The 21,142-nt window shown below is 37.6% G+C and overlaps 1 protein-coding gene across 2 annotated transcripts in view; it reads right to left on the bottom strand.

Annotated features, from left to right (window-relative positions):
• Nucleotides 1-21,142, bottom strand: part of opcml (opioid binding protein/cell adhesion molecule-like) — a 179,260-nt gene that overhangs the window by 37,949 nt on the left and 120,169 nt on the right. For both annotated transcript variants that reach the window (XM_065259450.2, XM_065259442.2), the window contains one exon: nucleotides 2,594-2,719. In XM_065259450.2, the coding sequence (XP_065115522.1) occupies nucleotides 2,594-2,719 (126 nt within the window). The remainder of the gene's footprint in view (nucleotides 1-2,593; nucleotides 2,720-21,142) is intronic.

Raw genomic sequence — 21,142 nt, 5'->3', positions numbered from 1 at the left:
ACATAAAGGGTGAAGCTGATTGGTTGGTTCTTTTCAATATTCTGAGAAAATATTTAATTTTTTTAACTTGCTGCAGCACCAATTTGCCTGGAAAATAGACAGTAACTCTCTATTTCAGTGCCCTTGACACATGTCTATATTGAATATGTGAACCGCCCCTTATGGTGCTTTTCCATTGCATAGTACCCCACAGGTCAGGTCGGGTCAGCTCACTTCGCTTTGTTAGCTTTTCCATCGAGTTTAGTATCACTTCAGAGTGTGAGGGATTATAGGCATGTGGTTATATCTGTGTTGCCTCTCATACAAGTGAAAGCGTCGTTGGCATGCTATACGTTCCCATACATTCATTTATTTGTCTGTCCGCCACAAAATCTAAATTGATCACCACAAATAATTGTTTCCACATCGCGTTTATCACTACCTCTGTCTCACATTACAGTTTATTACAAACAGCCGACGCGCTTCGCTAAGCCTGATTTAAGTTGCAAAATTTTGCATGTCGCAAACGTGCCGCCACAAACCGCAAGTCTGGAAAACACTGGTATGGTGTTCCTGATTCTCAACCTGTGAATGTTTTTCACCACTAAAAGGGAGCTTACAACAAAGCACAGATGACAACAGGTTTGCTCGAGACAGCGCAAGCACAGAGGTAAAGCTAATCTTGCGTTAGCATAATGCTCGTCATGATTTTCTCAGACCAATCAGTGATCTTCAGTGCTTCCACGTTTTAGTATCAGCTCAGCTCGCTTGGAACCACAACCAAGGTGGTACTAAAAAAAAGTATTGGGTACTACGTACTGTACCCAGTGGAAAGCCCCCAAAAGTAAAGCGACCCGACCCAAACCATGGGGTACTATGCAATGGAAAAGCGCCATACTGTACTGTTAAAAAGTATAACCCGAATGCACTGTAAGTCAATTTTAACCACAGTCTGTCAAATGCATTAATGTGAAATTTATATGTTTTCTGTTAAGCACATTTGCAAAGTTTCAAGAAACTTTACCAATGAGTCAAATGCACAAGAGATAATAATAACATCCCTAGAATAGCCACTTTTACATTCAGAGGCAATTTTCTTTCTAATACTTTGTATTATTAATAGTTTATTATTTTGAGATACAACATAACTGACATAGTTAAAAAGTTTGGGCCCAAATAAACCTAGCAAGACTTTACTGGGTGTCACTACACTGAAAAATCTATTTTCTCACTGTAGCGAGACTACCTATATCATGAGCGGAAAATACACACATCTTCTGATTTATTGTGTTTTGTTTTGGTCTGACCCTCGAGCTACCTCTAGCTCTTATATTTTTGTTAAGATTGTTCTGACTGTCTTTTCACTGTATATCACTAAAATGGACTGGGGCAGAAAAAAACAGTCCTGGACTTATGCAGGCCACCCCAGCACAGCCCATAGCCCATAACATCCCCACCATACTGTATAAGTCAAATACAACAGGCACAAAATACAGGCTACTATTGGCAGTCATGGCCTAATGGTTAGAGTTGGGCTTGTAAACCAAAGGGGGGCCGGTTGGAGTCCACGGCTGGCAAGTGCGACTGAGGTGCCCATGAGCAAGGCATCTTTCTCTCAACTGCTCCCCGGTCACTGCGGTGATAGCTGCACACTGCTCTGGGTGGGTGGGTGTTCAGGACTTGCAATGTGCGTGTTCACTACTCACTGCGATGAGTTAAATGCAGAGATCACATTTCGAGTATGGAAATACTTGACTATCACTTTTACTGCACTTTATCACTTTGCTGTATTATTTTTAGTATTTTAACAAAACGCATAAATGTCAATTTACTTAGATTATATTAGCATCTTTGTTTAGCATTTTGCAATTAAGGAAACCAAATGTTTAGCTAAGTCACGAGAAAAAGGCTGAAAAAGAAAATTAATTATCAGCTTTTCACTTTACCTATAAAAGTCGACAAGAAAAAAAATCTCTCATGTCTTTTTTCTTTCATTAGTGCTCGCACATAAATGTCAACACAGATAACATCCTATGCCTGCAAGCTGGCTGACATTAAATGACACCCTGTGCACAGGCTTTTATATTGCTTTCTCTGTAAAGTGATTTCTGAAGCTGAATCTTTCTTTTCTGGGTAGACTCATGTACGGCTATGGTTTCTATTATAAAGGACAAATAAAGATGCAGTCAGCGTCCTAGAAGTGGGATGGTAAGCGTAAGGGATGTACTCTTATTTGATGTCAGATACAAGTCTTGTCAAAATTGCCCCAGATTTACTTTTCTTTAACTGAAGGTTGATTGGGAAACTGGGGCTGTTTATGACACAGGGAAGTTGTCAGAAGAACTAAATCTCTAACAAATATAGAACTATTTTTATGGATATTACATTTTTGCTGTTTTTCTGTTTAGATTTTACAGACCACCCTTTAATAAGGTATTGCAGCAGAATTGCAACTATAGCTTTTCTCTATGTGCATATACAGAAAAAACTTCCCTGTATCTTCACGTATTACACTGAAGTGTGGAAAACTTTGGATTTGCAATCAGCGCATCAATAATACAACTTTAAAAATTAAACAGCCGAGCCTTGTGAGTTCAATAAAGGTAAGCATTACCTTTGGAGGAGCGTAATTTCCACAAAATGGTGGGTTCAGGTCGTCCGATCGCCAGACACATGAGGCTTACGTTACTCCCCTCATTTACCGAAATATCCGTGGATATGTTTACAATCCTGGCAGGAACTGCAAGAAACAACAAATGTATTATACAAATGTATTTGCATATTTTAATTAAACTTGGGCAATTGAAAACACTTTTTACATCATCAGCATATTTTTAAAAATTACCACTGAGATCCAGAGCATTGACATTTCAACCAAAGATATTTCAAAACATTGTCGTGTCAGCTTTAATCAATGTAAATGAACTTTTTACCTTTCTGTTTTGGGGAGGATTTATTAGATATGCAGGGCTGCACAGAAAACATTTAGTTATGCAACTTGTGTCTCAGAGGACCAAAGCAGATGCATGATACAAGCGTATTTTTGGCATTGTGTGGAAAATCCTTATGCAAAAGTCTCATTATCCATGGCCTGTTGTTTTCTAAAAATCCTACTAATCAGCAATAAGAAAATTTTCAGATATTTTTCCTAATATGTACCACAGCCAGCTGTCTCTGGGGCTGTACCCTTTGCACCTAAATAGTTTCTATTAGTATCTCAGAGGAACATATTAATATCTCAAAGGTACATACTGTTACCAAATGTATACCTAACTTTGCATATACATTCTCTTTTTTGAAGATCGAGTCTAAAATTTCTGATTTTATTTTATTTTAAAAGAATATTGGAGGATAATTGCAAAAATGTCAATGTGGTGTAACCGGTCTGTCAATTGGTGTAACTAGTATTTTTTTATGAAAATATAATATATTCCTAAAAATGTGGAATAAAATATAATAATCTGGTTTAGTGTAATATCATTTTTTTACATACATTTTTACATCATTTGTCAAAGATTATTTAGAAAACAGAGCTGTTTTCAGCATATGTCAAGACAAATATTACAAAAACCGTAAAAATTTACAATTAGAAATAACTAATAAAATGATAATTTAAAATCACACATACATTTTATTTATTTATTTGATGATTACGCTTACATGCCATCAAGGTGGATAAAATATTTTATATTTCTCATTCTTGACATTTGACATTTTCAGGTCCATTCAGTCTTAACTTTCATAAAAATGGTGCAAATGTAATTTTTATTGCATAAAATTAACATGCATACACCATGTGCATTGAAATAAACCTGATGCGTGCTTTTAAAACAAGTTTTTCTAAAAGATTTTTTAATTTCTTATCTTGCCAAACCGTTTTTGTTACTGACCCACATATTAGGACCTTTATAAAGGGTACTGCCCCAGTGACAGTTGGGGTACACATTTTGACAATTTTTTCTAACAGTGATTAATTTATCGTTTTTCTTATCATTGTCATAAGACTCTTATTCAGTATTGCACACTATGATTTTAAGCTTGACAATGACTTGAGCATGGTCTGTTAAAGTAATTTTGCTTATTACTTGATTGAAACTGGAAATACAACCCAGACAGTCTGTCAGCTTCTTTGACTGTGTCCCATGTTTCATTCTGAGCAAACTAGGTCACCCTTATCTTTGAGATATTATTTTGTTGGCCTCCTATCAGCCAAACCTCATATGGGAAAGTCAACTTTCTAATGCATGTTTATTAAAAAGTAAATATTTTATGATAAATACTGTTTATTGAAGGCAACCAGGTAGGCACAATATTTAGTCTTTTAGAGAGAGGGTACACACATATTCGCAAAGATGCACATACAGCACACAAAAATGGCTAAATAATTGATCTTCAGAAGAAACCTGGACTGCAAGCATGAAATCCGTGCAAATACGTCTGCTGTTAAAATATTTAGCATATTAGTGCAAATGACTAAGGCGAATTTGTAAGAGAAAACAAGAATTATATTAGTTTTACATAAATCATTTTATCCAGGAAAGGCACCAATGTTTGACAACATTGTGTCTGATCTATCAAATTAGAAAAGCAGGTGCAATGTCCTAATTATATATACGACCATTTTCTGCCTGTAATAACTTCAAATAACAACTTGGTGAACTTGTATCACAGTATTAAAATGGCCAAAATGGATCATGCTTCAAAAGGCTGTGTGTATGCTACAAAGCAAGCTCCTTATTTGAAGCTACAGTGAAGCTACTCTTTAAATCACATACAAGTTACCAACAAAAGTCTTGCTTTTAGCCCTCCTTATAAGAAGGAACATCAGGACAGTGTGTTTGATCATTTCCTAAGCTCGCACTGTTGTACAGCTGTGTTTAAACAGTATGACATTAAAACAGTATGACAGTGTAGTTCTTTATCAAGTTGCAATCCTGGCTACAAGCAGGGAAACGCAGCTTGTTACAGGACGACACACTTGAACAGCTAACCTACTACAAAGAAGTGATAAGAAGTAATTACTTCCAAACATGGGTGTGTGTGCTCGTGTGTTGGTACCGTGGGGTAAACCAAATTGAGCGCACTTCTGCATTAGTCCAAAGAGTGCATCACAGGCCTCTATTTCTCCTCGCTGAATATTTCATCCAGTGAAGAGCACATACTTTGAGTCCCTCTGCTTTTCACCATTGCAAATTCCCTGTGTTCTCACCACTTCCCTCCCCTACATCAAAGGCATTGTTTCATCCCTGCATCTCAATCTATAATTGATGCGTTCAGCTTTCTAACCATGAATCCCAAATTCAGGCCACTGTTTCAAAAAGACCAGTTTGAGCTCCTCAAAAAATGATAGGTCAGAATACAGAGAACAAGCAGGCAAAAGCATTATCAGGTTATGTAACACATGCCTTCCCCATGTCCCTGGAGTAAACGATTGAATGTAAAAAATAACGCAGATAACCGTAATCCATTTGAATTCTAAGTAAGCTCCATTCATATTAAAGTATAAGTCCAAACTCTCATCATCTCAAATCAATACCTGTAATTTTAACTGTACATGTGTTGGGTTAAAATAACACCCACAGAACTGAGTGGGCGAAAAACTAATTCTTCAGCTGCCTCTGGTGATATAGCGGCTGGTAATGTTTCACCCGGGCAAATAGTGCTGGTCTCGTTTCTACATTTATATTCTCATAAGCCAACTAAATCTGTTCAATGGCTCATTAGTGCTCTTTAAAATGAGGGAAAGAGCTGCCTTTCAATGCAATGCTTAGAGCTGAAACATACTATACAATAAAGCTGCAACAAAAGGCTTGAAAAGCAACAGTCAGGAAATGACGTCACAGGTCTAGGAGCAATACTAATCTAACTTTAGGTTAGATTTACATGTAGCTTTGGTAGATGCTTTTATCCAAAGCGACTTGCATTAAAATATAAATTTTATCAGTTTATGGGCCAGATTTACTAAACAGGGCAAATTAGCGCATGAGCGCAATTCCAAAAATGCGCTGATGGGAGTGGTGATATCTGCGGGTTATTTACTAAAAAAGCGCTAATTAAATAACACAGGCGCAACAGCTGATTTCCATAATGACCAACCAATCTACTAAGAGCAGCGCAAATTAGCGCATGGTTGCAAATAAGCAGAGATGATGCTCCTGCAGGTGCATGTGATATACAGGCCGATAAATAAAGGCAGAGAGACGCGTGAACTTATCTGGTAAAATGATGGCGGAAAAGACCAAGGAGAGGCAGCGGAGGGAGAAGTTTTCTGCCCAAGAACTGGATGTGTTAGTAGAGGAGTGTAGTAATTATAGTAAAATGCTTCAAAATCGCAATGTCCAAACTGCTCGCAAAAAGGACATTTGGAACTGTATTGCGAAAAAGGTAAATGCAATAGGGGGTAAATCGCGTTCCGCTGATGAAATTAAGAAAAGATGGCATGACCTAAGGAGACGTACAAAAGAAAAGGTCGCTTTTAATAAAGCAGCAGTGAAGAAGACCGGTGGTGGTCCTATTGAGGAAATGCCCCTGACGCCTTTAGAGGACTTCAGCACCACGGACAACGCAGGTGAAAATGCGGATTGTGAAATTCCAGCTAACGTAGCCACAGTAGACTGAAAAGAACCGGAGGACAAAAAATGAAGTGTTGCAAGAAGTTTTGAAACACCTGGGATTGCGTGACTCCTTCTAGTTGAGGGCTCCAGATCGTCTTGTATTTCTTCCAGCAAATTTAGAATAACATGGCTTGGCAAACGAAATTTTTGGATAATTTGTTGTTCTGGCATTCCAAATAAATTGATACGTGTGTAAAAAATCCTCTCCCTTCTACCATGCAGTCTCTGATTTCTGCGATGTCTCCTCCTAGCAACAACAATTGCAGCCATTTCGAGCGCAAAATGATTTAAGACATGCTTTTTTTCGGCGTTAAATAGTCGCGCAAATGCCATACATAACACATGCGCAAACATTAGTAAATCGCGTTGCGTGAATCATTTAAATAGTCTCCTCCCAAAATGTTTGCGTCTGAAAGGGAAACTCCTAGAAATGCATATGCAATCAGGTCAGTCGCAAAAAGAACTAGACCACACCTTTTCAGCGCTAATGATCCACTGCGCGTCTTTAGTAAATTCCGACATCGCTATTTACCGCCAAAATGATGGTTTACGCTGGCGCAAGCGCTTAGTAAATCTGGCCCTATGTGTTCCTGGGTTAGAACCCACAACCTCCACTGCTAACACAATTTTCAACCACAAAGCTACAGAAACATACTGTATGTAAGATGGTAGATGTAAAACTCTAAAAATAGCTATTATTTTTTACCCATGTTGGGTTAAAGGGATAGTTCGGCCAAAAATGATATTAAACCCATGATTTACTCACCCCAAAGCCGTCCGATATGCATATGTCCATCATTTTTCAGACAAACACATTGTCAGTAATTTTAGAAAATGTTTTAGATATTTCAGTTAATCAAATGTGAAGTTATGGGGTCCAGGTCCTTCAAGTCCAAAAAATGTGCATCTATCCTTCAAAAAATAAATCGAAACACCTCCACGATGATAGACAAAGGCGTTCTGAGGATAATCCGCACCGATTTGTTGTTAATTTGTTGTTTATAAATGAAAATAACTCATAATACCGCCATCTTAGTCGCGTCCGCATTCAAGATGAGAGTTTACGCAGTTTACGGAGGTGTCTCTGCTGCTGCTCTGTGCCCATGTCAGTGGCGTAGCGTCTGGGCATGCAGGGTATGCACGTGCAAATGGGCCCGGGCCAATAGGGGGCCTGGCACTGGGCCCGCCCCAGCTTTTAATTAAATTTTTTTTTTCAATTTAAATTTTATTTGTGGCCGCAATAAATATATTTTTGTATGCATATCATGTGTAGTGATTTCTTATTTCTCCATAATGTCTAATGTCTCCGTCATTTCTTGTTTAAGTTTATTTTTTATTTATTTTTTTGCACTCCACGGCTGCCGTAGACTACTAAGCCATCATTTTTTTACATGACGCATCGCCGCGCCAAAAAAAAGAAAACACAGTGTGAGAGGTTACTATAGCGCTTATCTACATGAACATTAAGGATGGACAAATATAAACATAAAAGTGGGGCCTTAAAGAGAAAAGAGAAGGCGGAGAAGTTTTTCTTAATTTAAATCAGGGTTCACCAAATGGCGGACCCCGGTCCGAATCCGGACCGCAAGATGCGTCGATCCGGACCGCAAATCCTTTTGACGCAATGAAATAACAAATACTTTTTAACGTTATTATAAAATCCTTTTTATATCAGGCACTTAAAGGCAGCTCAGTAGCGCTATTTGGGTCCTACACCGACCCAGGTTTGAGTGCTGCGCGCCGACACGAACAATCACAGACAGATGTGCAGTGAAGAGAATTAGGAAAGTTGGTGCTGAAAACTTCTTTTTTGAGGTGGGTGGAAAAATGTATTCTTTCTCATTTGCTCGGAGTCTGTTGCGGTTGTCGAAAGTGGTAACATTAAACGCTATTACGAAACTAAACATAGACACTTTGAAGAAACTTACCCTCAGCAGTACGAGGGAAGTGTGCGAAAAATAAATGAACTAAAAGCCCAGAATGAGCGACCCACATGGGTCCTCACTCACTTACACACAAAAACAAGCCTATGAGTGTTCACTGAAAATACAGTGGATTTCAGGAAAGCATAACAAGCCCGTTCAGATGGGGAAATAGTGCATGGATGCTGCGTGTAACATTTTTAAATGGAAAAGAAAGACATGAAGTGAGGAAAATAATATTTAAAATGTTAGCTGGAAAGGACAAAGCAATTTCTCCCACTAAAGTTCTCAGTCAGATTAATGTATGCAAGTTAACATAAATGTAATGTGATTTTTTTTAACTAGGAAGATTATGCTTCCATCTTTAAGTTAAACTCAGTTTAACCTCATTTATTTCATTTGAGCTTATTTACATTTTTATAGACTTAAAGGAACAGTACAAATTAAGAGAGAAAATCCATATGAATTAAGAGAGATTATTCAGAATACATGATAACATTACATTTTGTTCAATAAAAGCAAATATTTACACTAATTTCTTTAGTCTGGAGAAAGCCGTCAATTTATGTTTTTACGTGCATTACATAATTGTCCGGACCTTGGCTTGGAGGAGGGTTCATTTCTGGACCTCAAGCTATTTTAATTGAAGACCCCTGATTTAAATCTACCCTTTAAAGTAAAAAAGTAAAGTAAAAATATTTGACTACCTTATCAAAAGTATATGTTGTTAACAGACCTGCGCGCGACAGTTAACAGTGCCAACGACAAGGTTGGGGGGGGGGCTTTGGCTTAAGGGGGCCCTTAAATTTTTTTTGCATATGGGCCCGGGACTGACTTGCTACGCCACTGGCCCATGTCCTCCAAATGTGTCATACTTCACTAAGAAAAAGTGCGTACACTACGCTAGTACTCTCTCCTGAATACAGAGGAGTTTAAAATGGCGGCGTTACCGGAAGGTAGTTATTTTAATTTATAAAGTTTTAAATATGGATATTTCTACAACAACACCGCGCGGATTACCCTTTGTTTATCATCCTAGAGCCGTTTGGGTTACTTCGTGGAAGGATATATGCAAATTTTTTGGACTTGAAGGACGTGGACCCCGTAACTTTACTGTTTAGCAGCTGGAAGATTTAAGACATTTTCTAAAATAACTGACAATGTGTTTGTCCGAAAAATGATGGACATATGCATCTCGGACGGCTTTGGGGTGAGTAAATCATGGGTTTAATATCATTTTTGGTCAAACTATTCCTTTAACTCTTTCCCTGCCATTGACAAGTTAACTCATTAATTAAGAAAAAAACGCTTCCCTGCCAATGATGAGTATTTCCGGCTTTCCGCAATAACGCTATTATCCACCAGGTGGCAACTTATAAAACCTGGAAGTATCACCCTAGGCAAACAGCTGTATATCCGTGTAAGTTTTGAGGATCGCTATGCATCTGATCTCTATCAAAGTCCTTCACAAAAATTTAATTATCTCAGGTTTTTGCTCAAAATGTTGTGTTTTAAAAGAAACCTACCCATTTTTGAGAGATGATAAACAAGAGAACTAATGAAGGAAATGGTATGTTTATATATTTTAAGAAGAACATTTTCTGGAAAGCATTAAACTTTTGTGAAAATCATGAAAAATGCTGGCGCTTGCTGGCAACTTTTTTTTAAACGCTGGGGTTGGAGAGTTAATATTGGACAGAACACACTGCCAGGTATAAATTCATCCACTGGGTTGTTTTAGCCCAACTACTGGGTTGTTATAACCCATTAGGGCTGTCACTTTTGTTAAAAAATCATTTTCGATTTTTAATATATGTGTTCATTGAATCGATTGTAAAATCGATTTTTTCATGTCTAAAAAAGACGTTTCCATTTTCAACGCCAAATAAAGACAAATGTAAAGAGAGCGCCTGAAACGCACAAGTCAGCAATATTTCTTATTCATTGTCATTAAGTTTCATGCAGAATAAAAACAGCAACAGTAGTGCAACATTCTCTAAAAAAATATGCAGAGTGGACTGCTGCCATAAATGAAAAACATTACTGCAGGCTTCAACCGGCTGCTTTTATGATTTAGGCAATTCAAAACTTATTTTAAATAATGATTCGATCCATTTCAAACAACTGTTCAAAAATGAAACTTTAAATAGACTTACTTGAAGTTGAGAACATGCTGTGTATTTTTTTTATTAAACGTAACCGACAAATAGGCGGTACTAGGCAGGCATAATGAAATGCGCAAAAAGACTAGGGCCATTACAAATTATTGGTCAGGAAAACAAGTCGATCAACATTTAAGGGGTCAAGAGCAGAGCGCTTTTCATTCACTATATGTCCATCTGTTGAGAAGACGCACTCCGACCGCGCTGATGTCCCAGGGAAACTCGGGTACTTCGTTGCCAGCTGCGTATTTCGTAATGCCAATCTTCCATCACAAAAGCGGGTCGCTGTCAGCTCGCAAGGGTGGCTCCTTGTCATAACTCATCATCTCCTGTAAGGTCACAATTTCGACGCTGTCTCGTGTTGCACAGGTTTATTGACGTTGTCCTCCATTTTCTTTGCAAAACACTAGATGCAGCGATTGAAAGCGTGATACTATAGGTGCATAAAATTGCCGGGTATTTTCTGTCTAGCTTTCGCACACCTACTGCACTTTCGGAATTCTTTATTTTCTTTTTCTGCTTGTTTGTGAGTTTTGTTACATCTATATTTTTAACTGTTTAATTCTTTTAAAATTAATAGTGTACATATTTGGTTAAAATCGATTGCCTATTTTCTTTTTCGAAACTTTTTTTGGTTGGTCCGATCGATTGTGCAATCGATTTTCGAACGAAAAGTGACAGCCCTATAACCCATGGTTGCATAACAACAACCAAACATTGGGTCATTTTTAACCTGGCATTGGGTAATTTTCAACCCAGCATGTGTTTTGTTCAATATTTACCCTGCATGGGTCAGAAATAACCCAGCCGTGTTTAGTGTGAAAACTTCCCAAAATATTTATCCATCCAAGTTCCTCATATAATAAGTTGTTTTAAATGTTTTTCTGAAGCTAAAAAAAAACATTTGTCAGTTTATGGAAAAGTAAGATAACTACAGACACGTCAAAATGTTTTTGGATTTGCTATAGTGAAGCCCACTATCCCATGCGATGAATATGACAACAAGGTTATGCCATTGACAAAGAGCAGTCAACCTTGTTAGAATACTTGTGATTCTCATAGACATCTCCTAAAAGATGCAGACTGACAGAAATCAATTTTCATATGTTTTTCTATTCCAAAAAAAAATAAAAAACAGAGAAATCCTTGGAGAAACCACTGGTCAGAAAAATGTCAATCATCAAATTGCAAAATGCATCAGAATAATTTTTTCAACCGTCACCACGGAGTGACAGCGTCAATCATTTTAGTCTACACCGTAAAACTACAACCACAAGCCTACATTTCATCGTCTTATAGATTGCAATGTCAATGTGTCTGACACCTGTGGGTTTTACATATTGTCGAGAACATTTCAAAGCATTTAGCATATCATTTACCATATTCTTATGTTTTTAATATACCTCTCAGGATAAGGATAAGGAGAGACAAGTATTATAAATCTTATAAATGCACCGTTACAAAACATTCAGCATTATACATCTCGCATTATATGTATGGTACAGTGCGGCTACCACATCTCCCTGCATAAATTTATTGTTTTCAATATGACTGCTTTTGCTCTTAGCCCAATGGGGAAATCAAACAACTATGGTGTTTTCATATAACGCATGCTGAGCGAACATTATGGTGTGTTTTGTGCACTGATTGCCTCTTCACTCCTTTCTAATAACAGTACTAATGACTCGCATTGTGCCATCGGATCGAGCTACAGGTCTCGTTTAGCTGCCGCAGTTATTACAGTTGTGATGGGAAGCAATCGCCTACTATAAATGACTGGACCGCAATAATAACTTTCCATCACATCTGTCAGAACACTATCAAAGTCTGATGTAATAAACAGCATTTCTAAATATGGTATGCATTTCCTGCCTTTCACATCTGAACTCGCTTCAAGAGGGTTAGAACAACTCAAGCAGGAGGCCAGGCACCCGCAAAACACTCGCTGGGTGAAAAACACATCCACATTCAGCCTCTGGTGATATAACTGCGGCTAATGCGTCAACCGGGCAAATTGCATTGGCATTGTCCTGCCATTTATATTCTCATAACCCCAGTGAATCTTTCCAGTGGCTCATTACTGCTCTTTAAAACGAGGCAAAGAGCTACTCCTCAATCTGGTAACAAGAGACGAAGCTTATTAACACAAATGTGCAGCGAATTGAGAGGCCGTCTTATCCTTTTCCCCCGTGGAGGAGAAAGTTGGAGACTCATCTAAAACAGAGACACATCATTACACTTGAGCAAACGAAAGGCGATAATCCTGTGCGTTGTTTATGGGGCCGTCTAATTAAATTGACTCGCTTTTCCTCTCCGATACGTAATAGTCTGCACATACATCTTGGATGCTTTAATGAAATGATGCACACAAAGGTCCCTCGATCAGGACGCACATTAGGAACAATACTCACTCGAGCTGCTAACCTTAAAACAACACATTTGTTGTTATTTGAGCTAGATTTCGAAGGAATGATCATTTTAACAGTGCGACGGTGTGTAAACTCTGGTGCAAATTAAACTTCGAATTATCTTAACTGCTTCGAGCCCTCAAGACCTCAAGCTAATGAAACATATGGTGCGATCATCACCTTTCATGCACTACCTGCACCAAGCTGAAATTTCCTTCGCCTCTTCCTGTCTGAATCACACTTCTGTTTCCAAATTCTCATTTTTTCCTTCTGCTCCTAACAGTTTGGGACTCCCCGTATGCGCGGCTTCGTCTGCACATCTCTGCTAACTGGCATCATTTCATCTTTATCTCCTGATCCTGAGCTCACCTTTATCTTGTTCAAGGTTTTTAGTATGTGATGTGTCCAAAAAGAAAGATACTAGGGATGCATAACGATTAATCATGATTAATAGCAGAATAAAAGTTTTTTTTTTCAAAATATGTGTGTGAACTGTGTATAATAACTTTGTATAGATAAATGCAAACACATGCATGTATATATTTAAGAAATGTTTACATGTGTATATACATTTGTATATTTATGTATCATTTATATTATATATAAAATACTTAATATATAAATATATTTTTTCTTAAAACTATACATGCATGTGTGCATATTTATATAAAAAAAATGTTTTAATCAACTAGGATTTACAAGTCATTTCAACTTACTATTATTTATCTTGACTAGAGATGAGTTGTTATAACTACAGGTGAGTTGTTATAACTTATAAAACTAAGTTGACTTTTCTCAACTATATTTTATAAGTTGTGACCACTCATCTCTGTTGACATGACTTGTAAATTTGATTTAACAAAAAAATTTAAGGCAGCAAAGTTTTTTTTACAGTGTACATAATTATTATAGACTATTCACACATATATGATGTAGACAAAAACGTTTATAGATTTATCGCAATTAATCGTTATGCATCCCTAAAAGATACTGGTCATACTAAAAAAGCAACATGCAAAATTTTGCTAAAATATTATTGCTTAAAAAAGCAGGCCTACTGTTATTTACCCCATGATTTGTTTATTCTATGTCAAGTTTAAAGCAGATGGCAAAACATCTTGAATGAAACTTCAATTAACTTGAAAAATATGTGCAAAGCACTTGTGATGGATTCTTGCACAAACCTGACAACGCGTCTCTCATTAGTTCAGATGAGTTTAGAGAATCTGTAGTTAGGATTTATAATTTTATATCACATCAAAGCATCACTCAAATGTGTTTGCTCAAGTCTGCGGTTCTGTGTTTGTCTGAACAAATCCTCTGTGCAAAGACATCTTGGGATCTCTTCTGTTTCTTTGTTTTTGTTTATACAATTGTTTTCATTGTTTTTCTCTAAAGACTTTTTGTTGGGACAATAGTGCTTCGTACAACATCATTAGCATTGCGATGACCTTGTTCACTCTGAGATGTTTCTCTTTCAAGAGACATGAGATGGCCAGTGTGTCACACTTTCTGCATGTAGGCCACCCACATAAAATAGTTCTGTGACCACCACAGATACTCTTAAAAATAAAGGTGCTTGAAAGCAGTGGGGCGGCCGCTGACTTCTTTTTTTGAGGGTCCACGATGCGAAGTTCGTCACAACATGTATGTAGCCCGTCATGTGTGTGGTTCGTAATTTTAAAATATGTGTTTAGCGCATCGAGTGATCCTATGTGCATCACATGTCTTGTCAAAATAAGTGCCTGCTGCAGACGCGTTTGACAGATACTCTCATAATCTCATGCGTAATCAGAGTTTACTGTTAAGCAAGTGTCTTGCGTGTATTTTGTGAACGTGAGACGCTCTCTTTTATCATACACAGTTTTGACGCGTCTGCAGCAGGCACTTATTTTGACAAAACACGTGATGCACATGGTTCACATGACGCAACAAACACATATTTTGAAAACACAAGCAACACACGACACTCTGAACACATATTTCGAATTTGCGCCCCTCGGAAGGGCAGTCACGAGCCGCCACTGCTTGAAAGGTTCTTCACAGTGATTCCATAGAACAGGAGAGGGGAACCCTGGGTCCTGGAGGGCCACTGTCCTGCAGAGTTTCATTTCCGACCCTAATCAAACACACCTGAATTTCATTTCCAAGTAATCCTGAAGACTTTAAATTGATTTTTCAGGTGTGTTTAATTAGGGTTGGAACTAAACTCTGCAGGACAGTGGCCCTCCAGGACCCCTGCCATAGAAGAACCATTTTTGGTTCCTCAAAGAACCATTCAATCAAAGGTTCTTTAAAGAAGTTTTTTTTTAATCTGAAGAACTTTTTTAACCACAAACGACATTTTGTGAAACAAAAAGTTTCTTCAGATGTTAAAAGAGTAGTCCACTTTAAAGATGAAACCTATTGACTTATCTTAAGAGTTTTTTTTCCTACTATGAAAAGTCAATGAACCCCATCTTTAAAGTGGATTACTCCTTTAAAGTTTCTTTGTGGAAACATACAGACAGATAAGGTTCTTCTATGACATTGTGATGCACCTTCTTTTTTAAAGTATATGGAATTCCACTATTAAAGGGATAGTTCACCCGAAAATAAAAATTCTGCCATACTATGGAAGTAAATGGGGTCCACAAACGGTTTGGTTACAAAAATTTCTCAAAATATCTTCCTTTGTGTTCATCAGAACAAAGAAATGTATACAGGTTTGTTACAACATGAGGGTGAGTAAATGATGACAGAATTTTCATTTTTGGGTGAACTATATCTTTAAACTGCAAAAAAAGTGCTTTTTGTTGCCAATCACACCATAAGAGTGTATGGGACTCTACTATTTAATGCAAAAAATGGATTTTTGTTGCCAATCAAACCATACACAGAGTGAATACGGTATCTTTCCTTATTAAAAATTTTGCATTCGGTATTAGAACGGTGATTAAATCACAAAAGATCTTTCGCTTCACTTGTGTGAGAGCCACTGGTTGTTGTCATGTTTCATAAACGGTACATTTGACAGTGATAAGTGTGTAATGTTGTATAACACATTACTATGGCATTCAAATTCATTTATTTTATAGCAAATAAAACTCATATGTCAGTAAGTCCCAAGCTAAGTGATTGCATCTCAGCTGGGTTTTAGCACTCCATTCCATCAAGTTTTTATAGACGTACACAGCTGCTGGCATACACTGTGACTGTGTAGCATTTTATGGTTGTTTACAGCATTGGTCAAGTTTAGCTTCCTTAAATCTCAAAGAACAGAAATTGTCTGAACCTTTTTTAAAGCAAGAACTGAGAAAGTGCCTTATTTATTTCTTTTTTTTTTTCTGATAAACAATTGTGATTAGTCAGGATTTATAAAGCATAGTTGCACTTCTTTTTGTTTTACATTAAAGGACATTGGTGAACACTTAATAGACCAAAAGCTGGAGAGACTATTGGGGCAAATTGGTTGCGAGTGTGTATTTAAACAGTACCATTCCAGCCAGCTCCAGTTTCCACACCACCTGCACATACGTATCTGCCAGGTCAATGCTAGCTGAGAAAGACAAAACAGGTATGATGAGGTGAAATCATCTCACTACCCTTTGACCTTCAAACTGGCTAATGTGCTCTACCTACACCAAACATGCTAATGGCCAAAACCCATGCATCTGCTTTTAAAAAATGGCAATTATTTGAAAGACATTTCAGTGTTCGGGAGGAGTCAGCCATTAATATAAATTGATTTAGCATTTTTGTATTTGTAATGACCTCTTAGCCTGCACAAGTCCATAAAATGCATCCATCTGTTGGAGATTTTTGTGCACTGTCTACAGCACAGGCTAGATCACAAAACACTTAATGAGGTTGAAATTGCAGCTGATTAGTATTGTTAGTCACAAAGAAGCAATTTCCATAAACAATAATGATGGATACTTCTCTGCCGTTTATTAGATTTTGCATTAACAACACAAAATGTTTTTTGGCTACCTCTACATATAAATCTTAAAAAACTAAACGTAAAACTACATGCATTCTTTTGATGTGATATAAATTTACAGTAAAACTGTTAAACAAGTCAACGCTCTAAATAACTACCAGGTAAATACTATGTAATCATTTTCTTGTTTCCCGACACCATAATGACCTTCATTTGTCTTTTCCATGTGGTGGTTTTACAAGAGTTATGCTTTGTGTATCTCAGAGAAACAACCTTAGGTTTCGGATCTCACTGGACGCTAACACATTGCATGTCTCCTCTCATGTTGCATTTGATCAATAGATCTGATCGATACCACGGAAGACAATGAGGCCATTTACAGAGACACATACCTCCATCTGCAGTCATCAACCGCATAAATAGATAGCTGATACGGCACGAAATGGCAAATGTGAAATTTAATGGACCGCTTTCCTGTTCAAGAAATTCTAATAAGTAACCTTAAAACCAAAATCAGAGCAAGCGTGAAATGTGTTAGGACATGCAGATATCAGATGAGATATGTGAGAAGGGTACATTAGAATAGAATAGAATAGAATAGAATAGAATAGAATAGAATAGAATAGAATAGAATCTTTATTGTCATTATATAAAAAATACAATGAAATTTGTTTAGAAGCTCTCCGAAACAGCAGAAACATCAAAAACAACAAATACAAGATCCACGTAATATAGATAGCTACAAAATACTATCATCATCTGCAGTGGAATTAAATAGTGAAAATAACAGTGCAAAAAACACGTATATGGTCAAGTATCAGTATGTATAGATGCAACGTTTGGGTCATTTTGAGTCTGCCACAACTATGTGTGTGTATGGGAAAAGGGTGTGATACATGCTACCGCTCTGGGAAAGAAACTATTTCTCAGTCTGTTTGTGCGAGTTTTTATTGCTCTGTATCTTTTTCCTGATGGAAGTGGTTCAAACAGTCTATGACCTGGGTGAGTTGAATCCTTAATGATGTTCCTGGCCCTTTTAAACAAATGGCTAGCATAAACCGTGTCCAGATTGGGAAGCTGGATCCCCACGATCCTTTGTGCGGTCTTGACTATCCGAGCCAATCCTTATACATTTTTTGAGTAAACGTGTTCATTTAAATGAAGCCATTTGGAAAGCTTCAGATGCTATACAGCTTGCATCTCCGCTTCTGCAAGTTACTGGAACCACACATTCCCACCATAAATTTGAAAATCACTTTAATTACAGAATTTAGTTTTAACTCTCTTTTTGGGCTGTTTACAGCTGGTATTAAGATGTGTTTTGGTCAATCGGATCACAAGTGGATAAGAAAGACATATTTCATGGTTCCCACACTTTAGTTAACTTCAACTTCAAGGACCTTTCAAGAACTTTCCAGGTCCAATACCCATAAATTCAAGGACTAAATGTGGGGACACATTTCAAGTGAGAGCAAGGTTACATTGTGTTACCTTTTAAGATACATTGTTACAGTTCCCTTTTGTGGGTCACTGCGGTGACACTTTGGGTACGCCTCCAGGGGTAAGTGCGTCTGAATGTGTATATCAAATTCAACCAATGGTGAGGCTTAACGACAAAAACAGGGTGGCGCGAAAGCCAGGAAGTATATCGCTATCTGAAATATTGCCAAAGACGGCGTTACAGGGACGCAGGAAGTATGGCAAGGGAGACGCAGCGTCTCGTTCCCTTCTCAGGGAGAAACCGTTACATACGTAACCGAGACGTTTTCATGTGTCAAACACAAATATGCAAAAAAGCATTTTGGTATGAATCAACATTTGCATACAGAAGATAAAAGCATTTAAACAAACAGATTAGCACGTGTGCTTAAAAAGTCTAGAATTTTTATGATATTATCATACACTACACAGGGAATAATATGGATTTTTTTCCAGAAAACCTCTTGCATAAAATAGATTCAAGCACTTTCAATGAACTGTATCTATGTATTTATATTTTCAAAACTTCCCAGGGCCTTGAATTTTTTTCCCCAGATTCACAAACTTTCAAGGACCTGTGGAAACCCTGATATTCACATTTACAACTGGTATTTTAATCGGTCTCTTTTGTCCACTTCTGTCCTGATTTTCTGAGAGGGTGATCTGTGGGCGAGTCCCTCTCCTGTCTTTTAAACATGAGTGGGAGAAATTATGCGTTTAAAATGACGAGCACTAATATTGGGTCAGAGTCCGCTGCTTTTGTTGTTAGTAAATATGCTGCACATAGTTTTGTACATGTATATGTAAGAGCTTTCTCTGAGCAATTGATGAAATAAGCTTGTTCAACTTTCAAACGCTTTGCAAAAAGAAACAAATGCTTTATAGTTTTATAAATGAGAGCATAAAGATCGTGCTGAACACCATGGGTTTGCGCTAGTCATGTACAATGGAAATACATTGTGCTTAGTACATTATTAGATCAGCAGGCTGAGAGTAGGTGGTCTTTTGTGGCTGCTCGTACCACATGGCGACTACACCATGAAAGCAAGCTGGTAGAATGCGTTTTCGACTACATCGGAATAGGGCTGGGCGATATGGAATGAAAATTATATCTCGATATATTTTGCTATATCTTAGTGGGCGATATATATCTCAATGACTTTGCGTGAAAAAACCCTCCCCTAAAAACGACTGCAAAACAAATATGTCAAAATCCACAAGGTCTGTTTTTATTTAAGTGCAAAGAGGTAGTTCATGTAGGAACAAAGTGCTTCTGCAACATTTAAAAAAATATGTACAAAAATTATACTTTAACTATAAAATAAGAAAATACATGTTGTCATACATAGGTTTTAGGCGTTTTAGGAGTAAATAGGTTAAATATGAGAGAAACTACAGAACACGTGCGCTTGCACACCGCATCATAGGGAGAGAGAAAGCTCTCACATCAAGAAAACGAGTGTGTGTGTGTGTGTGTGTGTGTGTGTGTGTGTCTGTGTGTGTGTGAAGCACTACTGCTAATCTTTGTTTAGTCATGATAAACTAAATCAGTCGTCTTCTCTGTCAGTAACACCTGTGACTGATGACATTTACACGAAAAAGAAAGTATACGGAGAAACGGACATTAAAGCACTGCCACCTTTTCACTGTCACGAGAGAGAGACGCGCGCTATCGAAGCGCTTCACGCAACGAGAGAGAGAGAGAGGGGCGCGCTGAGCGCTCGCAACAATGAATTTAAGCCGTTTTATACAGTAAAATATACATGTAAATGGGAATCATGGAAGATCTATTCGTGGTGGCCAGTTTTGATTCCGTGATGGGCGCCGCCATGTTAAATGAGATAACACGCGAGGCGGGGGCGAGCACAGCACACAGAGAAGGCAAAGTGGCGAAATCAGAATTTAATATAAACATTATATCGATATATACAATATGTCAAAATCCATTTCAAGCAAAAAAAAAAAATATATATCGATATAGTTTGAATATTGAGATATCGCCCACCCCTACCGCTGAATGTGTCAGAAGTGGATGAGCTCAAAACGTTTTACACCACGTTTACACCTGTAGCGTCATCCACGTGTGATCTGGTTGACCAAAACACATCTTAATACCAGGTGTAAACAGCCTCTTTAAAACCAAATTGAGTGTGAATGTATTGGATGGACACCCAAATTATTCTCCTGCGTATAAGAAGAATAAAGCCAGGTTTGATGACAGAAACAAAAACAGGACACTGCAATCTGTGTAGACTTTAGCTGAGCATGGCATGATTTAACAAAGCTGAGTTGAAGCATTACAGTAAAGATACCCCATGCGGGACCCATCTGCTCAAAAGCCTTTTCAGATGTATTCTCAAGAACACGACTCTTGAATTGTACATTACTCAGCACACATCTCTTTGGTGTAAAAAAAAAATTTACAGTGCAAACAATTCAGTACCCCGAGTGCACTTTTGAGAGCCAACACAAGCTCCTGTGGTGTGTAAATGTTCAAGATAACGCAATAATTAATGGGCTAATGATTGATGTATTGAAATTGGACTTTCTAAATAATTGAATTAAACAGGCAAGCCAAACTTCAATTTACCGCTTTGTGTTTCTAATCACAAAAAAACGAGCACCTTTCTTGGTCTGTTTATTCGGTTATTTATGC

The sequence above is a fragment of the Paramisgurnus dabryanus genome, chromosome 10 (assembly GCF_030506205.2).
Source record: "Paramisgurnus dabryanus chromosome 10, PD_genome_1.1, whole genome shotgun sequence".
Taxonomy (NCBI): Eukaryota; Metazoa; Chordata; class Actinopteri; order Cypriniformes; family Cobitidae; genus Paramisgurnus; species Paramisgurnus dabryanus.
The sequence above is the reverse complement of the archived record's forward strand: the minus strand, read 5'-3'. Positions and strand labels throughout refer to the sequence as shown.